Source organism: Euleptes europaea, chromosome 2 (genome assembly GCF_029931775.1).
Source record: "Euleptes europaea isolate rEulEur1 chromosome 2, rEulEur1.hap1, whole genome shotgun sequence".
Classification (NCBI taxonomy): domain Eukaryota; kingdom Metazoa; phylum Chordata; class Lepidosauria; order Squamata; family Sphaerodactylidae; genus Euleptes; species Euleptes europaea.
Genome location: NC_079313.1, coordinates 34,844,407 through 34,861,983, shown reverse-complemented (window position 1 = coordinate 34,861,983; position 17,577 = coordinate 34,844,407). Strand labels below are relative to the sequence as shown.

The 17,577-nt window shown below is 43.9% G+C and overlaps 1 protein-coding gene across 1 annotated transcript in view; it reads left to right on the top strand.

The window, feature by feature from the left end:
* KCNT2 (potassium sodium-activated channel subfamily T member 2) overlaps nt 1-17,577 on the top strand; it is a 299,141-nt gene that overhangs the window by 106,214 nt on the left and 175,350 nt on the right. The window contains exon 2 of the mRNA XM_056844277.1: nt 3,921-4,000. Coding sequence (XP_056700255.1) covers nt 3,921-4,000 — 80 coding nt within the window. The remainder of the gene's footprint in view (nt 1-3,920; nt 4,001-17,577) is intronic.

The following is a 17,577-nucleotide window of genomic DNA, read 5'->3' as shown; positions in this document are numbered from 1 at the left end:
TCTGATAAATTAATGGCTGGGGAAGGAAAGAGTTAAAGTTTCTCTCTTTCCTTGTGCCTTTTCTCCTCTGGAATAAAGCAATTCTTACAGCTAAATTTGCAGAAGAAAAAAAGCCATTTAAAATAAAGCATAACATTTAGTTGAACCCATAGAAATAAATCATATTGGCCTATCTATTCCACTATAAAGAATAATAAAGAAAGGATGGCCCCGGCGATGCCAGGAGAAGAAGGGGGAGGTGGCTGGGGGTGGCAGGGTTGCCCCGCGGGGCCTGGAATGGCCCCTCGAGGCCAGGAGAAGAAGGGGGAGGCAGCTGGGGGTGGCAGGGTGGCCCTGCAGGGCCTGGAATGGCCCTGAAGAGGCCGGGAAGAGAAGGCAGTAGGCCGGGACGGAGGCGACAGGCTCGCCCCGCGGGGCCTGAAGGGCCCCAGTGACGCTGGGCTCAGATGCTTGGAGGAGGCAGGCTTGGCCCTCTGGGCAGGACTGGCCCTGCCGTCCCAGGAAAGGGATGGGGAGCCTCCGCGGGCTGGACAAAAGCCCTCGGCGGGCCGGTTCCAGCCCGTGGGCCGTATGTTTGACACCCCTGCCTTAAGCAATGCCCAAATGGCAAACCACCTCTGTGAGTCTCTTGCCATGAAAACCTCAAAAAGGGGTCGCCATAAGTCGGCTGCGACTTGACGGTACTTTACACACACACACAAATTGTATTCAGGGGGGAAAAAAACGTTCTTGTTTGCACCATTGCTTCCTGTTATCATTACTGGCCAACAAACATACAAGAGGAGCTGGTGGTGTTCTATATTTTTTATTTATTGAACTTTGTGGTGCACTCGATTCCATATTTTGGGGGAAAACACTCTTTAATATGAGGTTGCTTGACAGATTGTTGATGCTTATTAGGAATTTAAATTCCGAAAATCTTATATGAATGTGTATACCATTAGCTCTACCCTCTCAAACCCAATCAAGGTAAGAAGAGGTGTAAGGCAGGGCTGCATCTTGGCCCCACATCAATTCAATTTTTGTATAAACGACTTTCTACTTAGCCAGAATTGTAGATCCTGTCCTCCTCAGCTAAGCGGCCAGCCAATACCATACTTAGCATATGCAGACAATCTTGTATTGTTAACCCGTACACTCCCCAGTATAGTGAAAATTTTAAATGAGTTTTATGATTATTGCTTTAAAGAATATTTAGAAATAAATTTTGATAAAACTAAGGTTTTAATCTTCACTAAATCTAAAATTAAAAGGGTGCATTTCTTATCCCTGCTGAACAATTCTACAGAGATAGTAAGAAATTTTAAGTACCTCAGGGTCATGTTTACCTACAATCTTTCTTGGGACTTGCATGTCCCATATGTTAATGCCAAAGTTAAATTCCTCCTTTATGTTCTTTTAAAAATTCTATTTTTGCAAAGGAGGGAAATTTTACTGGCCCTTATGATCCTATATAGAGCAATCATACATTTGATTGTTAGATATACTGTTCCAGTTTGGTACCCTGGCCATATAGAACATCTTGATAGTATTCAAGTTAATTTTTTAAGAAACTTGCTGGGTATTCACCCATGTATCTCCTTCTCCACTCTATGGTTCTATAGAACTGGAGCTCCCAAATCTATATTTCAATCTGTCATTAAATTCCAGTACTCCCTCTTTGAGCCATCAACAGTCCCTGATATGTTTCTCAGATATCTCTGTGTCCACTTGGACTACCGTAGTAGGTTAGACAAAAGATTTTCCCATCCAATAGAGCAATTGAAAGCTGCAAGGAATAGTATTCGGAAAGCAAGCTGTAAACAATTACAAAACAAGATGATAAATGAGGATTGGTACTTAGTATTTAAGGATGCAAATCATAAATGTTCATCTTGCTTGTTCCAGATACCTTTTAACAGAACTTTTTCCTTGCCAGACTGTTTCCTTTGGTTAGAAATCCATAAATTTAGATGAGCTTTCGTATTACAAGGGCAAGGGCTTTCTTGTTGGGCTCAAAGGAGATACAAAAACATTATTGTAGAACAACACAAATGCCCATTTTGCCCAAATCAAGTAGACTCCCTAGCGCACATGTTCACAAAATAATACTGCACAAAATAAATATAGTACTCCCTGGATAAAACAGCTATTGACACTTTCTTAGAGGAGGATACTGCATAATCTGCTGTCAAATAGATCAGTGAATTGCATGAGAGACGTGGCAACCTTTCTATAGTGTCAAGAAAAAAATAATTTTCATCTCCCCCCCTTTTTTTAGTGTGAAATGGTAGGTGAATAGCCAATGGCTGTTAAATCTAGGGAAAAGAATTAAAGTAAAAAGGGAAAGATTTAAGAAAGAAATGTTTTAAAAGCAGCTTTTTTGATAAGCAAATGTAGATAAAAATAAGACTAAGAGCTGTTATGAAAGCACTGTAAAGAAACCTAATATAGAAACGAATCATAAGAAATGTATGCAATAAGTTCTACATATAGATATCAAATTTACTGATTGTTGTTTTGTGTTGTAATAATAATAATCTCTTTAAATTTAAAAAGAAACTGCAGGGCAGGGTGAGTAGGGCTTCCTCCTCCCCAGCATCATTTTCCCAAGCCAGAATTGTTCCAGGGGTAGGATTCCCAATTTCCCAGTAATTCTTGTGGCTGCCTTCAACCCTCAGCTGGTTGGCGGGTGGAAGAAGGCCAGCAGAAGAAGGGAGCGATCCATGCGCCCGGTGCAATGATGTTACTTCTGGATTGACACGGAAGCACTGGCATTGTGCTAGGGTACGCTCTAGCACTCTCGTCCAAAAAACGGTATGAAAACCATATAGTTTTGGGGGAGAATGCTAGAGTGTCCCCAGTGCATTGCCGGCACTTCCGTGTCAACCCAGAAGTGACATCATGGTGTTGGGCACACAGATCGCCGCCCCCAACCCCACCTCTGCAAAGCTCCTGCCAGTTGCTCCTGGCAGCCCTAGCCAAGGGTGTTATTTGCCCTGGTGGGGGTGGGGCACTCCACATTCTCTGAATGCTCGTATATGCAAATCCCCAACATGGCTAATAATGCTTCCTCCCAGAACCATTTCAGCTTCGGAAAATTGCATGGGAAAAGAGGCAGGAGCTCCTCTAATCTGAACAGGGCCCGCACAGTGCTTTTTAATGGAGCTTCCAATGGGAAGTCACAACTGCAATATGGTTGAAAGTCCCCATAGTGGACTTGCATACATTGTAACATGTAGTTTGGCCTTACATGCCATAATTATGGTTACTGGAGGACTTAGAAATCTGCAGGGCCTCCTTTTCATTGAGTGTGATAACGCCCTGCAGCATGTAACCAAGTCTTTTAAACAGCCTCTTCTAGCACAGTTGAGACAGAGAGAATGTCAGTTCATTTTGTGTTGTTAATATCTGATGTTCCCAAGAAATCCTAAAAATGTAGTCAGTCTTTAAGATGCTTCAAAGCTAGCTAAATTCAAGACAATACTTCTCAGTTCTCTGCCTGCAATCAAATTTGCTGCTTCTCCCACTTATTGAAGGCTATCACCTTCCAAAGGTGCTCAAGAGGGAGAGATTTCCGTCCATCGGGTAACATTAATTTTTTTTTGTTAGTCCCTGGCAATCCTTTAGTTGGTGACAGGCCAAGTCACTTGAATCAAGGCGGCCAAACTCATTACCAGGCTGTGTGCTTCTTGGAGTCCCAAGAGGCAGAGGGTAGCTATATAGAATTTCCGTGATCAGAGAAGTTGCTTGTTGGCACATTTAAATTTCAAGAAGATTACTAACCCTCCAAATAATATGCAAATAAGCACGTGGATACTATTCCATTGCCTGCATTTGTTATAATACACAGATGCTGAAAGTAAATATGTGCATACGTAGTGATTTCATGACCTAATATGCGAAGATTAAAGTCTAATACTTGTGTTTTAACTTTTTAGGGTGCAAGTTGAATTCTACATGAATGAAAATACTTTCAAGGAGAGGCTGAAGCTATTTTTCATCAAAAACCAAAGATCAAGTAAGGAAATTTTTTAAAAAAATATGTACTATACTTTTAGCTAAAGAATGAGAAATACTAATTTTAAGAAATGGTTGCAGGTATCACTCCATAGGTGCCAGTGAGTCACTTGGGGAACACAAGGAACTGAAAATAATTTATGTGATCAGTCTCATCCAAACTACCAAAATATTAAAATGTTAAAACAATGCAATATATTGTAATACTTACTTTATATAAAACATGATATTTAAATAAAAGTTAGATAAGGCCCTAAAGATCAGTGCCTCTTTACACGTGAAGTGAAGTGCCTCGTGTAGCCACCATTCTGCTGGCATTCTGCCTCTGAATCTGCTATCATGGCCAATAGGCAAAGATAGACCTGTCTTCTGTAAATGGGCCTAACCACCTTTCTTAAAACCCATCTAAGCCAGTGGCCATTGCCACATGTTGTGTCAGTGAGCCACAAGTTAATTACCCTCCAGATATTTTAGCCTTGCCTTGTGGGACAAATGCTCCAATCCTGCATTCATTTTTTTGCCCCTTTCCTCCTTCTTTTCAATATCCTTTTTGAGATGCAGTAACCAAAACAATGAACTGGAAGTTCATTATGAAAGGCATTACTGTACTGGTAGTTTTATTTTCAGTCCTTTTCCTGATGATTCCCAGTAGAGGTGTGCATTTGGCAAAACCAAATAGAAAAAAACCCTGGAAAATACCTTATTGGTATTGGGGGAGAGGGGTTATCTTGAAAAAAATGGCAGCAATTTAAGGGAGCCGAAAAACAGATCCTGAATAATGCCAATTTTTCAGCATTATTCGGGCTGCTTCGGCCCTGCCTCCATTTTTAAAAACTCAGGAGGAATCCCTTCTCCCCCCCTCACTTACCCATTGGCTGGTTGGGTCTCAGAGGCAGCAGGCAGTGCAGAGCTTAACACCGGGCTCAGCTTGGCCGGGCCCAGCATTCAGCTCTGCTCCACTGCCGCCTCCGACGTCCACGTGGAATTTCTCAGTTTTAATAGACCTGAAAAGTTTGAAGATCTGAAAAAAGCCAACCCCCTTCCCCCATGCAGGTATGGGGATGTGGCGTTTCTTGAATTTTCAAAAAAAAAATTGAGTGTATTAAACCCAAAAAATACCAGGGAAAAAATGGCGCACACCCCTAATCCCCAGTAAGGAATTTGCCTTTTTAATAGTTTAGATGTCCTCTGTACTACTGGATTAAAAGACTGCAACAGATATTATCAAATACTTAGGATCACAAAGTCTGTCCATATTAATGATGAATTTGGTAATAATTTCCTATGTGCTTGTTCTTGTTCTTGTTTCAAAGACTTAGTGACATCCTTGGTAGAGTTACCTTCAAGGCCCCTTGACTTCATTAACCTTAGAAGAGTGTAACAGCCCAATCCTGAAACAACGGCATGCGGAGTCAGCGGGGAAGAGGTGCAGTGGCGCCTCTTCCTAAGCCAATTTGTGCACTCTGGGGGAACGAAAAAAGCAGTTTCGAGCTTTTTTGTTTTCAATGGGGCTAAAAGCGAGGCTGCGCCTGCTAAAAAGAGTGCAACAGATATTATCAAATATCTGTGGGCCAAATGCTAAAAAGCAGGCACAGCACCGCCGTTCCTGGCACTGGCGTACTACAGCGAACTGGGATAGGAAGCCACCTAACTAAAAGTGTGTACATATGTGGCAACTTGTCTAAGGAACATATGGTATGTTGTGTATTTAGAAGTTACTTCGCTCTATTTTCTTCTCTTTCCTTATAAAATTTATATGTAAACAAATTGTTAGAAAATAAAGATTGGGCAATAACATGATAGAGGAAGTTCTCTTCTGGATGGGGGAAGTTCTCTTCTGGAAGTGTGAAGCAAGTATGACTGCTGCCCAAGTTTCAATCAAATGGACCTCAGTGTTGATAATAAAGTGATGGACACAAAGAAAAGGTGTTTTCCAAGTGTGGGTCTAATATTTCTTTCTCCTAAAAATGATTGTTTCTATGTAATGGTAAATCATGGTTTGCTGGTATCTGGCTGTCCTGGCCACTGGGTGGGAGGCAAGTCCTGGCAACAACAGGGTCTCACAGCAGTGGTTCTAGGGTCTCAGTTTGAAGACAAAGTCTGGTGTCAGATAACATGTTCCAGAAGCAAAGTTCAAAAACAGTCCAAGGGTCAGGTAACAAGGGTCCAAGAATTGACTATAAGCAACTTAGTGGGTCAATCAGCAAAACTTCAGACAAGTTGATCCCACACTGGCTCTGGTCTCACTGCAGCCTTATTTAGGCAGTTAACCTACAGGTGATGCTGGTCCCATGTTAGGCTCCTCTCCACAAGCTGAGTCAGCTTCTGTACGCATGACGAGTAGTGAGGCCCAGATCCCGGAATTACTTTATTGGTTTCTCCTGGCACTTCCTCAGCAGAGTGGAGGCCTCTGGCCTCCAATGAGGACTCATCCTCCGACACTAAACTGGGGCATGACACTGTGTGAACCTGAGAAATTATCTGGATCATGCACTCCTTCTCCCCTTTGTTATCATTTGGTTCTTGGTGAGATGGTTTGATTTTTTGAGATTTGTGGTAAGGTACAGTTGGCCATTGTATGTGAACTAGCTGTCTGTGGTTTGTGCTTATTCTCCAGCCAGAAATTCCAGATAGTGGAAGTCTCTTTAGCTGATGACAAATGCAATAATATAGTTTGATTATTTCAATGATGATTTCTGTATTGCATTGCTGTTTTTATTTTTCCACTGTAATTTGGTATCTCTTTTCATGCTTTTATTTGTTATGACAGCTAAGTCATGACAATAAATTGACATCTGAATCTTAATGAATTTGTATTTAGTGAAACACAGAAACAGATTGTATCCTTCAGTCGGCTTCCCCCACTTTTCATAAAATAGGAGAATGAAAATGGCAGCAAATCAAAATCCTAGCTGATTGGATGCAAGTGTGTGATGGAGGTAGCTGCTACAAATGTCAAGGACTCTTCAGAATTCTGTATGTGTGGATATGCTACAAATGCATATGTTTGTAGGTTGAAGGAAAAAGTAATTGAAATTAAGTTGTGAAAAGGTGCAATTTTGTAAATCTATATATTTTACCCCAGCTCTCTTTTAAGGAAGTTAGTTCAGTGTACATGGCTCCTCCCTCCATTTTTATCTTCACATCAATGTTGTGAGGTAGGCCAGTCTTAGAGAGAGAGTGACTGATCCATGACCACCCAGTGAGATTCATTGCAGTGAGAATTTAAACCTGAATTTCCCTGGCCCTTGTTCATCACTCTAACCTGTATGGTAGATTAATAGCCTTAACACATCACTATCTTTTAGCCCAGGGGTCCCCAAGCTTTTTATGTCTTTGGGTACCTTTGGAATTTTGAGCAGAGATGATGAGCATCTCCCCAAAGCAGGAGGCGGAACCAAACACAATATTCCTTCTTCATTTTGCAAAAGAGTTGCAGCACAACCATGCTGAACACCTGAAGCTGCCTTGATCACAGAAACCATTGATCAATCAAGCTTAGCATTATCAGCGCGCGGATTGGAAGCATGGTCCAAAGGCTGGGAGGACAGCAAGTTTGGATAAGGAGGGGATGGGCTTCTACTCCTGAACACTTGTCTCCCCTCATGGAACAACCCAGCTTCCTGGACTGTAAGACTACAACAAAGCTTCCTCCCTGCTTAGTAAAAGAAGCTTATGGCAAAAGTCAGTCAGGTCACAAACTCCACTCTGTCACTCTCCTTGTCTCTGTTTCAACATTTCGGTGTGTGTTTGTGTGTGTGTGTGGCTCTACCACAGGGTAGAGCATCTGTTTGGCATGCAGAAGGTCCCAGGTTCAATCCCTGGCATCTCCTCTTAAAGGGATCAGGCAAGTAGGTGCTGTGAAAGACCTCTACCTGAGACCCTGGAGAGCCGCTGCCAGTCTGAGGAGGCAGTACTGACTTTGATGGACCAAGGGTTTGATTCAGTATAAGGCAGCTTCATGTATTTATGTGTATTTCCCGATTAACATATGAAGCAGCCTTATCCTGAGTGTGTCCATTGGTCTCTCAAAGTGAAGGGAATGAGTATATAAAAAAAAAAGAAGGAATCTGGAGGGAGGGAGAATGAGAAGGGGGAGTAAAAAGAAGAGTTGGTTTTTATATGCCGACTTTCTCTACCTTTTAAGGAGAATCAAACCGGCTTACAATCACCTTTCCTTCCCCTCCCCGCAGCAGGCATCCTGTGAGGTAGGTGGGGCTGAGGGGGTGTGACTAGCCCAAGGTCACCCAGCTGGCTTCATGTGTAGGAGTGCGGAACCAAATCCAGTACACCAGATTAGCCTCCACTGCTCATGTGGAGGAGTGGGGAATAAAACCCAGTTCTCCAGATCAGAGTCCACTACTCCAACCCCCGTTCTTAACCACTACACCACGCTGGCTCTCAGAAGGAAGCCTGAAGAGGAGGAAGAGAAGAGGAAATGGAACCACATGTCCCGGGAGGGGCCCCCCAACCCCCTTCCCGGGCCGAGGGGCAGCCCCCACACTCACCCGGCAGGTCCGGAGGGCGGCATCAACCAGGCTCCCTCTCCCCACAGCCGACCGTCAGACCGGCGGGAGGGGAGCCAGCCTGCCAGCAGCCCCCTCAGGAGCAGCCGGCCGACGCCCGATCGGCCCAACCCAAGCCGCCGACGGAGCCGCGAGCTGCGGCCGCGCCAACCCCCAAGCCGCCGAGGGAGTCAGGCCTTGCCGGGACGCCAGCGCATGCGCCCCAGCAGGAGGAGCCGCCAGCCGTCTCCGCCTCGGCAGGGCCGAGGCCGACGAGGATCGCCAGCCGCCCGGGCAGGCGGCCGGAAGAGGGGGGCCTGGGAGAGGTCGGGGGAGGACCGCAGCAATAGCCGGCCTCCCCGCGGCCCAGCTGGCCGGCGGCCGAGCTCGGGCAGGGAGGGGGCGAAGCCGGCAATTAGCTTCCCCTGGCTGGGAGGTAGCCCCTCCCAGCCCTTATATAGATTCCCAGGGGGAGGGTTAGGGGCGGAGCTGGGAGGGACTTCTCTGGCCTGGAGGGCATATAAGGCCAGAGAAGTCTGCCTGCCGGGGAGGATACAGCTGCCAGGGTTGCTATAAGGTGTGTCCTGTGGCAACCTGGCGACGACCGAGGGAGAGTCGAGCTCTGACTCCCCCTCGGATTGGTCTGAGGCGGAAGAGATTGTCTCAGCCCCAGCGTCCTCCAGGCCAGAGACCCTCGAGACGGCCACGCCCAAGGCGCAGCGCGACACCACAAAGAGATTAAGGTAGGCCCTGATACCCCCAGTCCTCCAGTGGCTGTGGCTGTTGTTGAAGCTGTCAAAAGTCCATTTATTTGAATGAGGGCAGCCAGTAACAATGGCCATGCTCACTTTCTGAAAATCTCAGCAGGCGCCAGAGGAGGTACTTGCAGCACCACATTGGGGACCCCCAGTTTTAGCCTATCTGATGAGATCAGAGATATGAACCAACAAGTGCAATATTTTGTTCATTTTTCTTCTTCCAGGAATAACCTTGTTTCTGGTTCCATGGAAAACAAAGTAGAAGACAAAAGAAATTAAGATCATATGTACACTTGATCTTGTTTAGAATATGTGTTCCTATGACCTGTTTTGAAGTCTGGTACAAAATATTGAATTTCCAGCATATCATTCCCTTTGCTCTACAACTCCTCATTTCAGGTACCACTGTAGCAAGCCCTGTTTGTGCACTGCACTTTAAAAATATATAATTTAAAAAATATACATTATCCCCCAAGAAAAACTGAATTTGGCAGTTTGTATATACAATATAAAACACTGTGACAGTATCCTGGGGATAGAAACCACCTCGAGAATTTTCTGTCACTTTTCTGCTTCTCTTACTGTACCAGGGTCCCTGCGGGAAACAATTGTTCAAGGAGATAGAATCTGATCCTGGGTATAAAACTGAGCCAAACCTGAGGTAATTATGAAGAGTGAATAGGGAGTTTCAGTTTTTAAACATTGCATGCCAAAGGAGATGAAAAGACCTATTCCCAGGCAGACTTCTTACATTATATTATACCCTAATTTAAACACTCCAATTGATCCACAGCAGCCAGTTGTGATTTGCTAATTCTCCCAGTTCCAAGACAGTTATCCCTACCATTGTTCGTAACCCACTTTCCTGTTAATGCAAACCCTTCACCAGACTTTCTTCTCCCCCTCACCACTACCAAACCTCAACTGTCAAAAACCAACTATTGGAGCTCAACCCTGGTTTCCAGCACATATAACTCATATCGTCTGATACTGTGTACCATTTTCTTTGGCTCCTGTGTTGCCAATTGTGACAGCTGCATTCTAAACAGTTGTTGCTGTCCAAGGGCTATTGGGCTGAGAACTGAATATATAAGTTACTACTACTCAACTTTAATAAACGTATAACAATTTTATTAACAAAGAACAGTATTTTTATTGAAAACATTTTTTATATATTGGAAAAAATATGGCCACAACTAAATTAATGGCAACAGTGTTATTAACGCATTGGCGAAGCATGGGAAGGCTGGATGGGGGCATCAGCCGTCCCGTTGCAAACTGATGCAGGCCCGAACTCCCAGCGTCCTGCTGGGAGTAGTAGAGGATGACGGTATGTGGGATACACATGGGCTTGCGCCACTTGGTGTTCCCCCATCACTCAGGTAGAGGCCAAACCTGCCGCCCCCTATGCGGCAACTCAACCCCTTGGCCTCCCCCAAAACCCCTTATTGGGGTCCCCCAGTTGGAGGAAGGGGCACGCAGGCCGCTTCCCCCCATCAAAACCCATCCAGCCCCATGCGTAAACCGCCTATAGTTGTGACAAATATGGCATAACATCAACACCTAAAGCCCTTAGGGAGGGAGGGTGGGCCAAAGCCGGAGACAGACTGAGGTAACGGGCGGGAGCTGCCGGGACATGCGCAGTGGGGGAGGAAGCCAAGCCACGCCTCCCCTGCCTCGCGGCAGCCTCCCGGCCCCGCCCGACTGGTCAGGAGCAATCGGCTCCCTTTAAGGTGAGCCCCCGAAAAGGGGGGGGAGGGGGCGATAATGGCAGAGCGAAGCAACTCTGCCGCTCTCCACCTCCGCCCCGGACACCAAAGCTGGCTCTGGATAATTCCAGAACCTTTGCTTCTGGTCGTAGAACCCCCATGATTGACAGAGAGTTCCAATAGAATTCTGAGAATGGCGGTTGGAGAGTTCTGACAGTTGAGAACTAAAAGCTGACAGAGAGAGAAGCTAACAGACAGAGCTTGGAGACAGTGGTGTGAGCTGCAAGCTGTCTGATGGAGGATTCTCCTCTGGAGTGAAAAGGAAGACATTTGGGTTTTGGATCAGGAAGGATCCATCCAGGGGAATATCTCTAAGGTTGATAGAGTGACCCCTAAAAGTTGAACAGGATATAGCTCTGGTGAGAGAAGTGATCCCAGGCCAGTTTAAAGGAGAAACTGGGGAAGTGTGTTAATGTTTCTAACTCCTCCAACTGAAAAACAGCTGTGTAAAAGAAGCTTCAGTTTAAGACACAAACCAGTGACTGTCAAGAGAAATCACTCCCAAAAGAGACCAATAAAAGCATTTTTAAGTTTTACTTCAAAAAGCCACTCAAATGCCATATAATTCTGACCTTTTATAGAAAAAAAGGGATCTGTCATAATAGCCTTAACAGAGATAGTGAGGGTTGGCGTGTGTGAGAACAAAATTTTAAAAGTATTAATACAAGAGGAGCTCCATCATAATTAGTGGCAGCATCATTATATGAAAATAAAACCCACAGGTAGTTGGTCCCACAGAAAACAAACATTAAAAAAGACATCTTAGAAACCTATGAGGAACTTTTTATTAAGTAAGAGAAGTTCCTGTCAGAAATGGCGCCTCCATGCTTACCCAGAATGGGAACAGGGGATAGTCAAGGAGAAACAGCAACTGAAGAAAATCCTAAGGAGGTGGAAATTATGAGAATGAAAATTGAATTAGCTAAAATAGAGGCACAGAAAGCAGCACAGGAACAACAGATACAGTTAGCCAGGACTGAGGCAAAAAAAGAAAAAGAAAAATCCAGGATTGAGGCAGAACAAGAGCAAGCTAAAATGGCACAGCTAGAGAGGGGCGGGGGAGCTAAGATAGCACAGATGGAAAGAGAAGCAGAAAGTGAACATGAAAAAGAAATGTATGGACTGAAGATGTGGGAGATACAGTTAAGGACAGACTGACCCCTACAACTAAGAAGTGGAGAAGGTTCCTCAGTGGAACAAAAGAAGTTTCCCAAATACCAGAAAGGGGATGATGTGGAAACATTTTTTATTAGTTTTGAAAAAACCTGTAGAGTCTTTGGAGTCCCAGAAGAGAATTATGTATTGCACCAACAATTTTGTGGAGGACTGAGTGAAGTGTACTCAGAGAAGAGGGATGAAAAAGCCTCAAATTACTTGCTTTTTAAAGAGAAAGAGAGAGTAAGATCCGGCTTCACGGCAGAACAATTATTTGTGTGTTTTTGCTTGTGTTGCATACTGCTGGTCATAGCAGTGACCAGACAGTTTTGCAGTGTATCTGAGGTTGGCTTCATTGGGCTTTTGCCCGCTCCAGATTTAATTTCATAATAATAGAGTTAGAAACTTGGGTTTTTTGGGTGTTGTTTTTAAGCTGAAAGTTTAGTTGTATCTTCGGTACCACTAGGGTTGCCAGGTCCCTCTTTGCCACTGGCGGGAGATTTGGGGGGGGGGTGGAGCCTGAGGAAAGCAGGGTTTAGGGTGGGGAGGGACTTCAATGCCATAGAGTTCAATTGCCAAAGCAGCCATTTTCTCCAGGTGAACTGATCTCTATCGGCTGGTGATCAGTTGTAATAGCAGGAAATCTCCAGCTACTACATTGAGGTTGGCAACCCTAGGTACCACATCCTGTGCTTTTTATGCATATGCACTGAATATTTTACAGCACTGAATGTGTCTTTACAGTTCAGACAGCAGTCATTTAATGGTATAGGCTTTTTTCTTATTTCCACTTCCTTTTTTTCCGCTTTAAACATGTTCACCCTTTTTAATATGTGCCAATGATGATCTTGAAGAATCAAAATGCTGGAGATAAACAAATCTAGGCTCAATCCCATGAACTAATGCTTGTTGCTTAATTTTCCCCCCTTGGAAAAAGGCTCATTTTCAAATTAGCTGTTCTTGAAGACTCTGAGTCATTTCCTGGGTATCTGTTATAGCTCTTGCTATATGGTAGCCAATGCAACATTTCTGGAAGTGCAGCCAACAAAGTAAGCCAGTCTTGTGTTAGGTGCTGCTGCTTTTCCTGACTGCCAACAGGTTAAGGGAACCAAGCCAGGGGTCCTGACGAATCTTCCTGTAGCAAGTCAAGTGTTATCGCTAATGAGCAATAACAAGAACCAGGATGAATCAGTGTGAGTCATATCACTAGCCTATGTAGGGCAGTGTGGATCATCTTGACTTTCATAGGTTATCCAAGATCTTGTTTATAGGTCTTCTTGCCTGGCTAGCTTTTATCCTTTAATTGGAGGAAATGCAAACTAATCCTGTAAAGTTCCAAAAGAAATCGATGCTAGGCAGCACAGTTAAAAACATTACACCTCTGCATTTCGTAGTAATTTTGTTGTTGTTGATTGGAATTGCTTGCATGACTGCAGGTACATCTTGTCTCTAGCAACTCATAGTTAGAAAACTGGAGTTAATTTTCAGCTTGGAAAAATAGGACCTTTTCCTCTCAACATCCAGGTGTTTTTTTAAAAAAAAGAAAATCTTACTGCACCTGTAGCATACTGAGCTCCTACAATTCAATTATCATGAAAGCCTTCAGGCTCTCCCTTTAGGCCTCTTCAGTTTTTCTCTGGGGAAATTGGAGCCTTCTCTTAATTAGGTTTGGTAAGTAATCCAGAGTCTCTGGGTAATAGTTTCTCAAACTTCATATCCAAAGTTCATAAAACATTTTTGTAGACTGCAATTGTAAGCATATTAACTAGGGAAATAAGTCTCATTAAACTCAGTAGGATACTTGTCTAAGTAATGGTGTCCAGAACTAGGCTGTAAGGTTGCTTAGCCTCTGCAAACTCCACTTGGGTGACTTCCACACAGATTTTTTCCTCTGGTTTGAGCTTCCAATTGCAGTGGAATATTTCTGAGGTTCCATATAGCTTTGTTGCCTGTGAAAATTTCTCCCCTCGGTAAATTTCGGGTTCTCGTTTATTGGTTGGTCCCTTTTGTGGGGGAAACCTGAAATAAACCAAATACCCATACTGATAAATGGGTATTTCAGCTTTTTTTCCTGGTTATCCAAAAAAATCCAGGTCGATTATAGACTTTGAGGATTTTTTTTGAGGCTCTGAGTATTGTTAAACTTTACAATCGTTTCCTATGAAGGATGGCGGTGACCCCTTCAGAGGCCCATAAAATTGGACCCCCTTTTCCAAACTTTCCCAAACTTCGGGGTTTGTCTAAGAAGATTCCCTCACAGCTTTGCTGCAAATTTGGTGACTGCCTGGAAAAATGCCCCCCCCCCCCGATCACCATGAAGAAAATCACCATAGACCATAATGGCCATATTAACAACTGAGATTCCATGGGAAAACTAATTTTCCCATGGTGTGCTCAGTTACTTGCAGCAATTTCACTCAGTGAAAGATCTTTTCTGGGCTCTGTGAGGGGGCAGCTTTTTTAGGTAGAGACACCAAATTTGTGGCGTGGCTTCTGGTGATTCTCCTCAGAGGAACCCCCAAGTTTGGTGGAATTTGGGTCAGGTGGTCCCAGGGGGGCATCCTAATGGAGGAAATATGGGTACACATAGATATCAAAATGCACAGCCCTATTGTTGCCCCCCTGTTGTCCCTCCATGGTTCCCCCATGCTTTTTCAACCCACCTTTGATCCAGTGTTGTGTGGTGGTACACAAGAGAAGCACAGCTCAAGTTCTTTAACTGGAGCTTGTGTCTGAAAGAGCCAGTGTCTGATACTGAACATCATGTTTATGGAAAAAATGGGAGGTTTGCATGAATTGCAAGAAGTTTCTCCAGTCAGTTGCATAAGTTTTTATTTCCTTGAGTGTGTGCATATTTTGAAATATTTAGTTAATTTCACTTGATACTATGGCGGAAGGAATTCAAGAAAGTGAGAAGCAACAGAGAGTATGTGGCTGTGCTTGGGCGCACGCTAGAACACACATGAAGCTGTCTTGTCCGACCATTGGACCGTCAAGGTCAGTGTTGTCTACACAGAATGGCAGTAGCCCTCCAGGATCTCAGGCAGAGGTCTTTTCACATCACCTATTACTTGGTCCTATTTTTAAAATTGGAGATGCTGGGGAATGACCCTGGGACCTTCTGCCTGCCAAGCAGATGCTATATCATTGAGCCGCAGCCTCGCCCTTGTCCCCATGTTACAGGAAGCTGATAATTGACGGACCTCTAGTTTGTACTAAACAGCTCTTCTTTGTTCTGCAACTTATAAAACATTTTCCAGTATCAAATCCTGTAAGTGTTGCTTGTTCAGTAATCCAATCAAGTGAAGTAGCAGAGCCATCTTTTGTAACATCATTGAATCTTGTGTGTAGGAGTTTTGTTAGCAGTCCAATTGGCTTAACAATGTTATTTTAAAACACGACTTTATAAGTAATTCACCCATCATTCTGAGAGTAAGAGACTTTTCCTCCCTGGTTTTCTCGAAATCATCAGTATTTCCACTGGAAAAACGGGAGAGGGATATGAATGTGTGTGTGCGCGTTCCAACGTTTATCTAGATCTCACACTCCCCTCACACCTTTCCCTCTCCACTTTAAGCATCTTTGCTCTGCCTACAAATCCATAGTTCACCCATCACTGCTAGTCAAGACTTGGTGAGTTTCAGCATGAAAAGAGATCAGGTCATTGCCCAGTCAAAGTAGAATTTTTTTTTTAGATGCAGTAGCGTATGGCAGTGGTGATAAAGGAGCATTGTGATGAACCTTTAATCGCCACTGGGAAATGTGTGTGCCTCTCTTTTGAGGGTTGTCTCCTCCACTGATTAATGTTGACTAGCTCTGTCTGATAGTTGAGTGAATCTTCACTGGATACTTTTCTTTTAATGATCCAAAGACACCATGTGAGGGTCTCCTAGTATAAATAGTTAAAAATATAATTTTAGATTGTTGAATATGACACCCCCCCCCCAAAAAAAAAACTGTGATTGATTCAGCTTCTTGGCAAAAATATGGCCAGCAGTTGCAGGAGGCAACTCATTTCCTGCACTATTTCGCCCCTTCCCTGGCAGCCCCCACAGCCTGTCACCTTTTCCTGCTTCCTTCTTTGTTTGAAAGATATGTTATGATCCAAAAGGTGCCACCCACTTTGTATGTAACTTGTCACATTACCCCATAGCCACTGCTTTCTCCCCCATGCCACTGGGGGCAGGGCTTTTTAAACATAATCAGCAGTAGCCAAATTGTTATAGCATTAGATCTTCGGAATTCCCAACTTTCATTAAAAAAAAAAAGTCTCTACCCTTTTTTGTTGCCAAGATACACCTTTCCTCTTCTCTTTCGACAATGAAAGGAGCTAGATACTTCTTTTTTAATGAAAGCTGGGAATTCAGATAATCTAATAGGAAAGGGAAACTGCGTCAGGAGAGAAAAATTGGTTTGACTGAGTTCCTAAAAGGTCATAGTATTAGTAGGACAGGTAGATTAATATTGTGAGATGCATATCCTACAATCCTTCCTCTGCCATTTCAAAATTTTAAGTTGTGAAGCTAAAAGGAACCTTGGCAGATTAATTTGAAGAAAAGTAATGCTTTCAATCCAAGGACTCTTTACATAGTGCGTAATGGATACAATTAGAGATGGGGGGGGGCATTCTGTGACATGCGCCCTAATTTCCTTAACCTTTCTCCAACTCTCCCATGCATACCTCCTTCCTGTATTTTACAATTCAGGGTCAGGGCTGTGTTGGTAGTCATCTTCTCGTTTAGCTCTGACACTCAATTTTCAGGGCAATTGTACTACAAGCATAAAATCGTGAGGCTCAGGATGAAGGAATAAAAAAACTTGTCATCTAACTCCAGAGTTCAGCAGCCTTGTGCTGTTGCACTATTTGGGATGGGATTTCCCAATTGTTTACCCCCACCACCACCTGAGACTGTTCACAGCCCCCCCCAGCTTGTTTAATCTGAAATATGTCAAAAACACCAGGGAAAGGTGCAAATGGCACCTTTTACTAATAATTATAAAGTCATTAGCATTCATCAGTTGCCTGTGCCAGATGGTACTCTTGACAGAGTAGGAAGCATTTGCTGAATGATATGAAGGAAATAAGGAACAAGAGAATTGTATACTGGAGAAATTCTGTTCTTGATTAGAGGCACAAAAAGCAGGGTCTGATACATCCCAGCAGGTGCTTCATTCTCATGCTTTCTGGTCTTCTATTCATGGTCACATTCACTGCCAGTTGCTGTGGGTTGAGGGTGGCTGCTGACTCCTTCCCAATATACACTCTTGGAGATATGAAGCGGCTAGCCACTTTTCATCAGCGAGCGATCAGTGGGAACCTGGCTGCTAGCTCCAGTGGCTTCTTGATTCAAAAACTATGCTTTTGGCATTCTTGGAGCTGTCGCCCCAGCC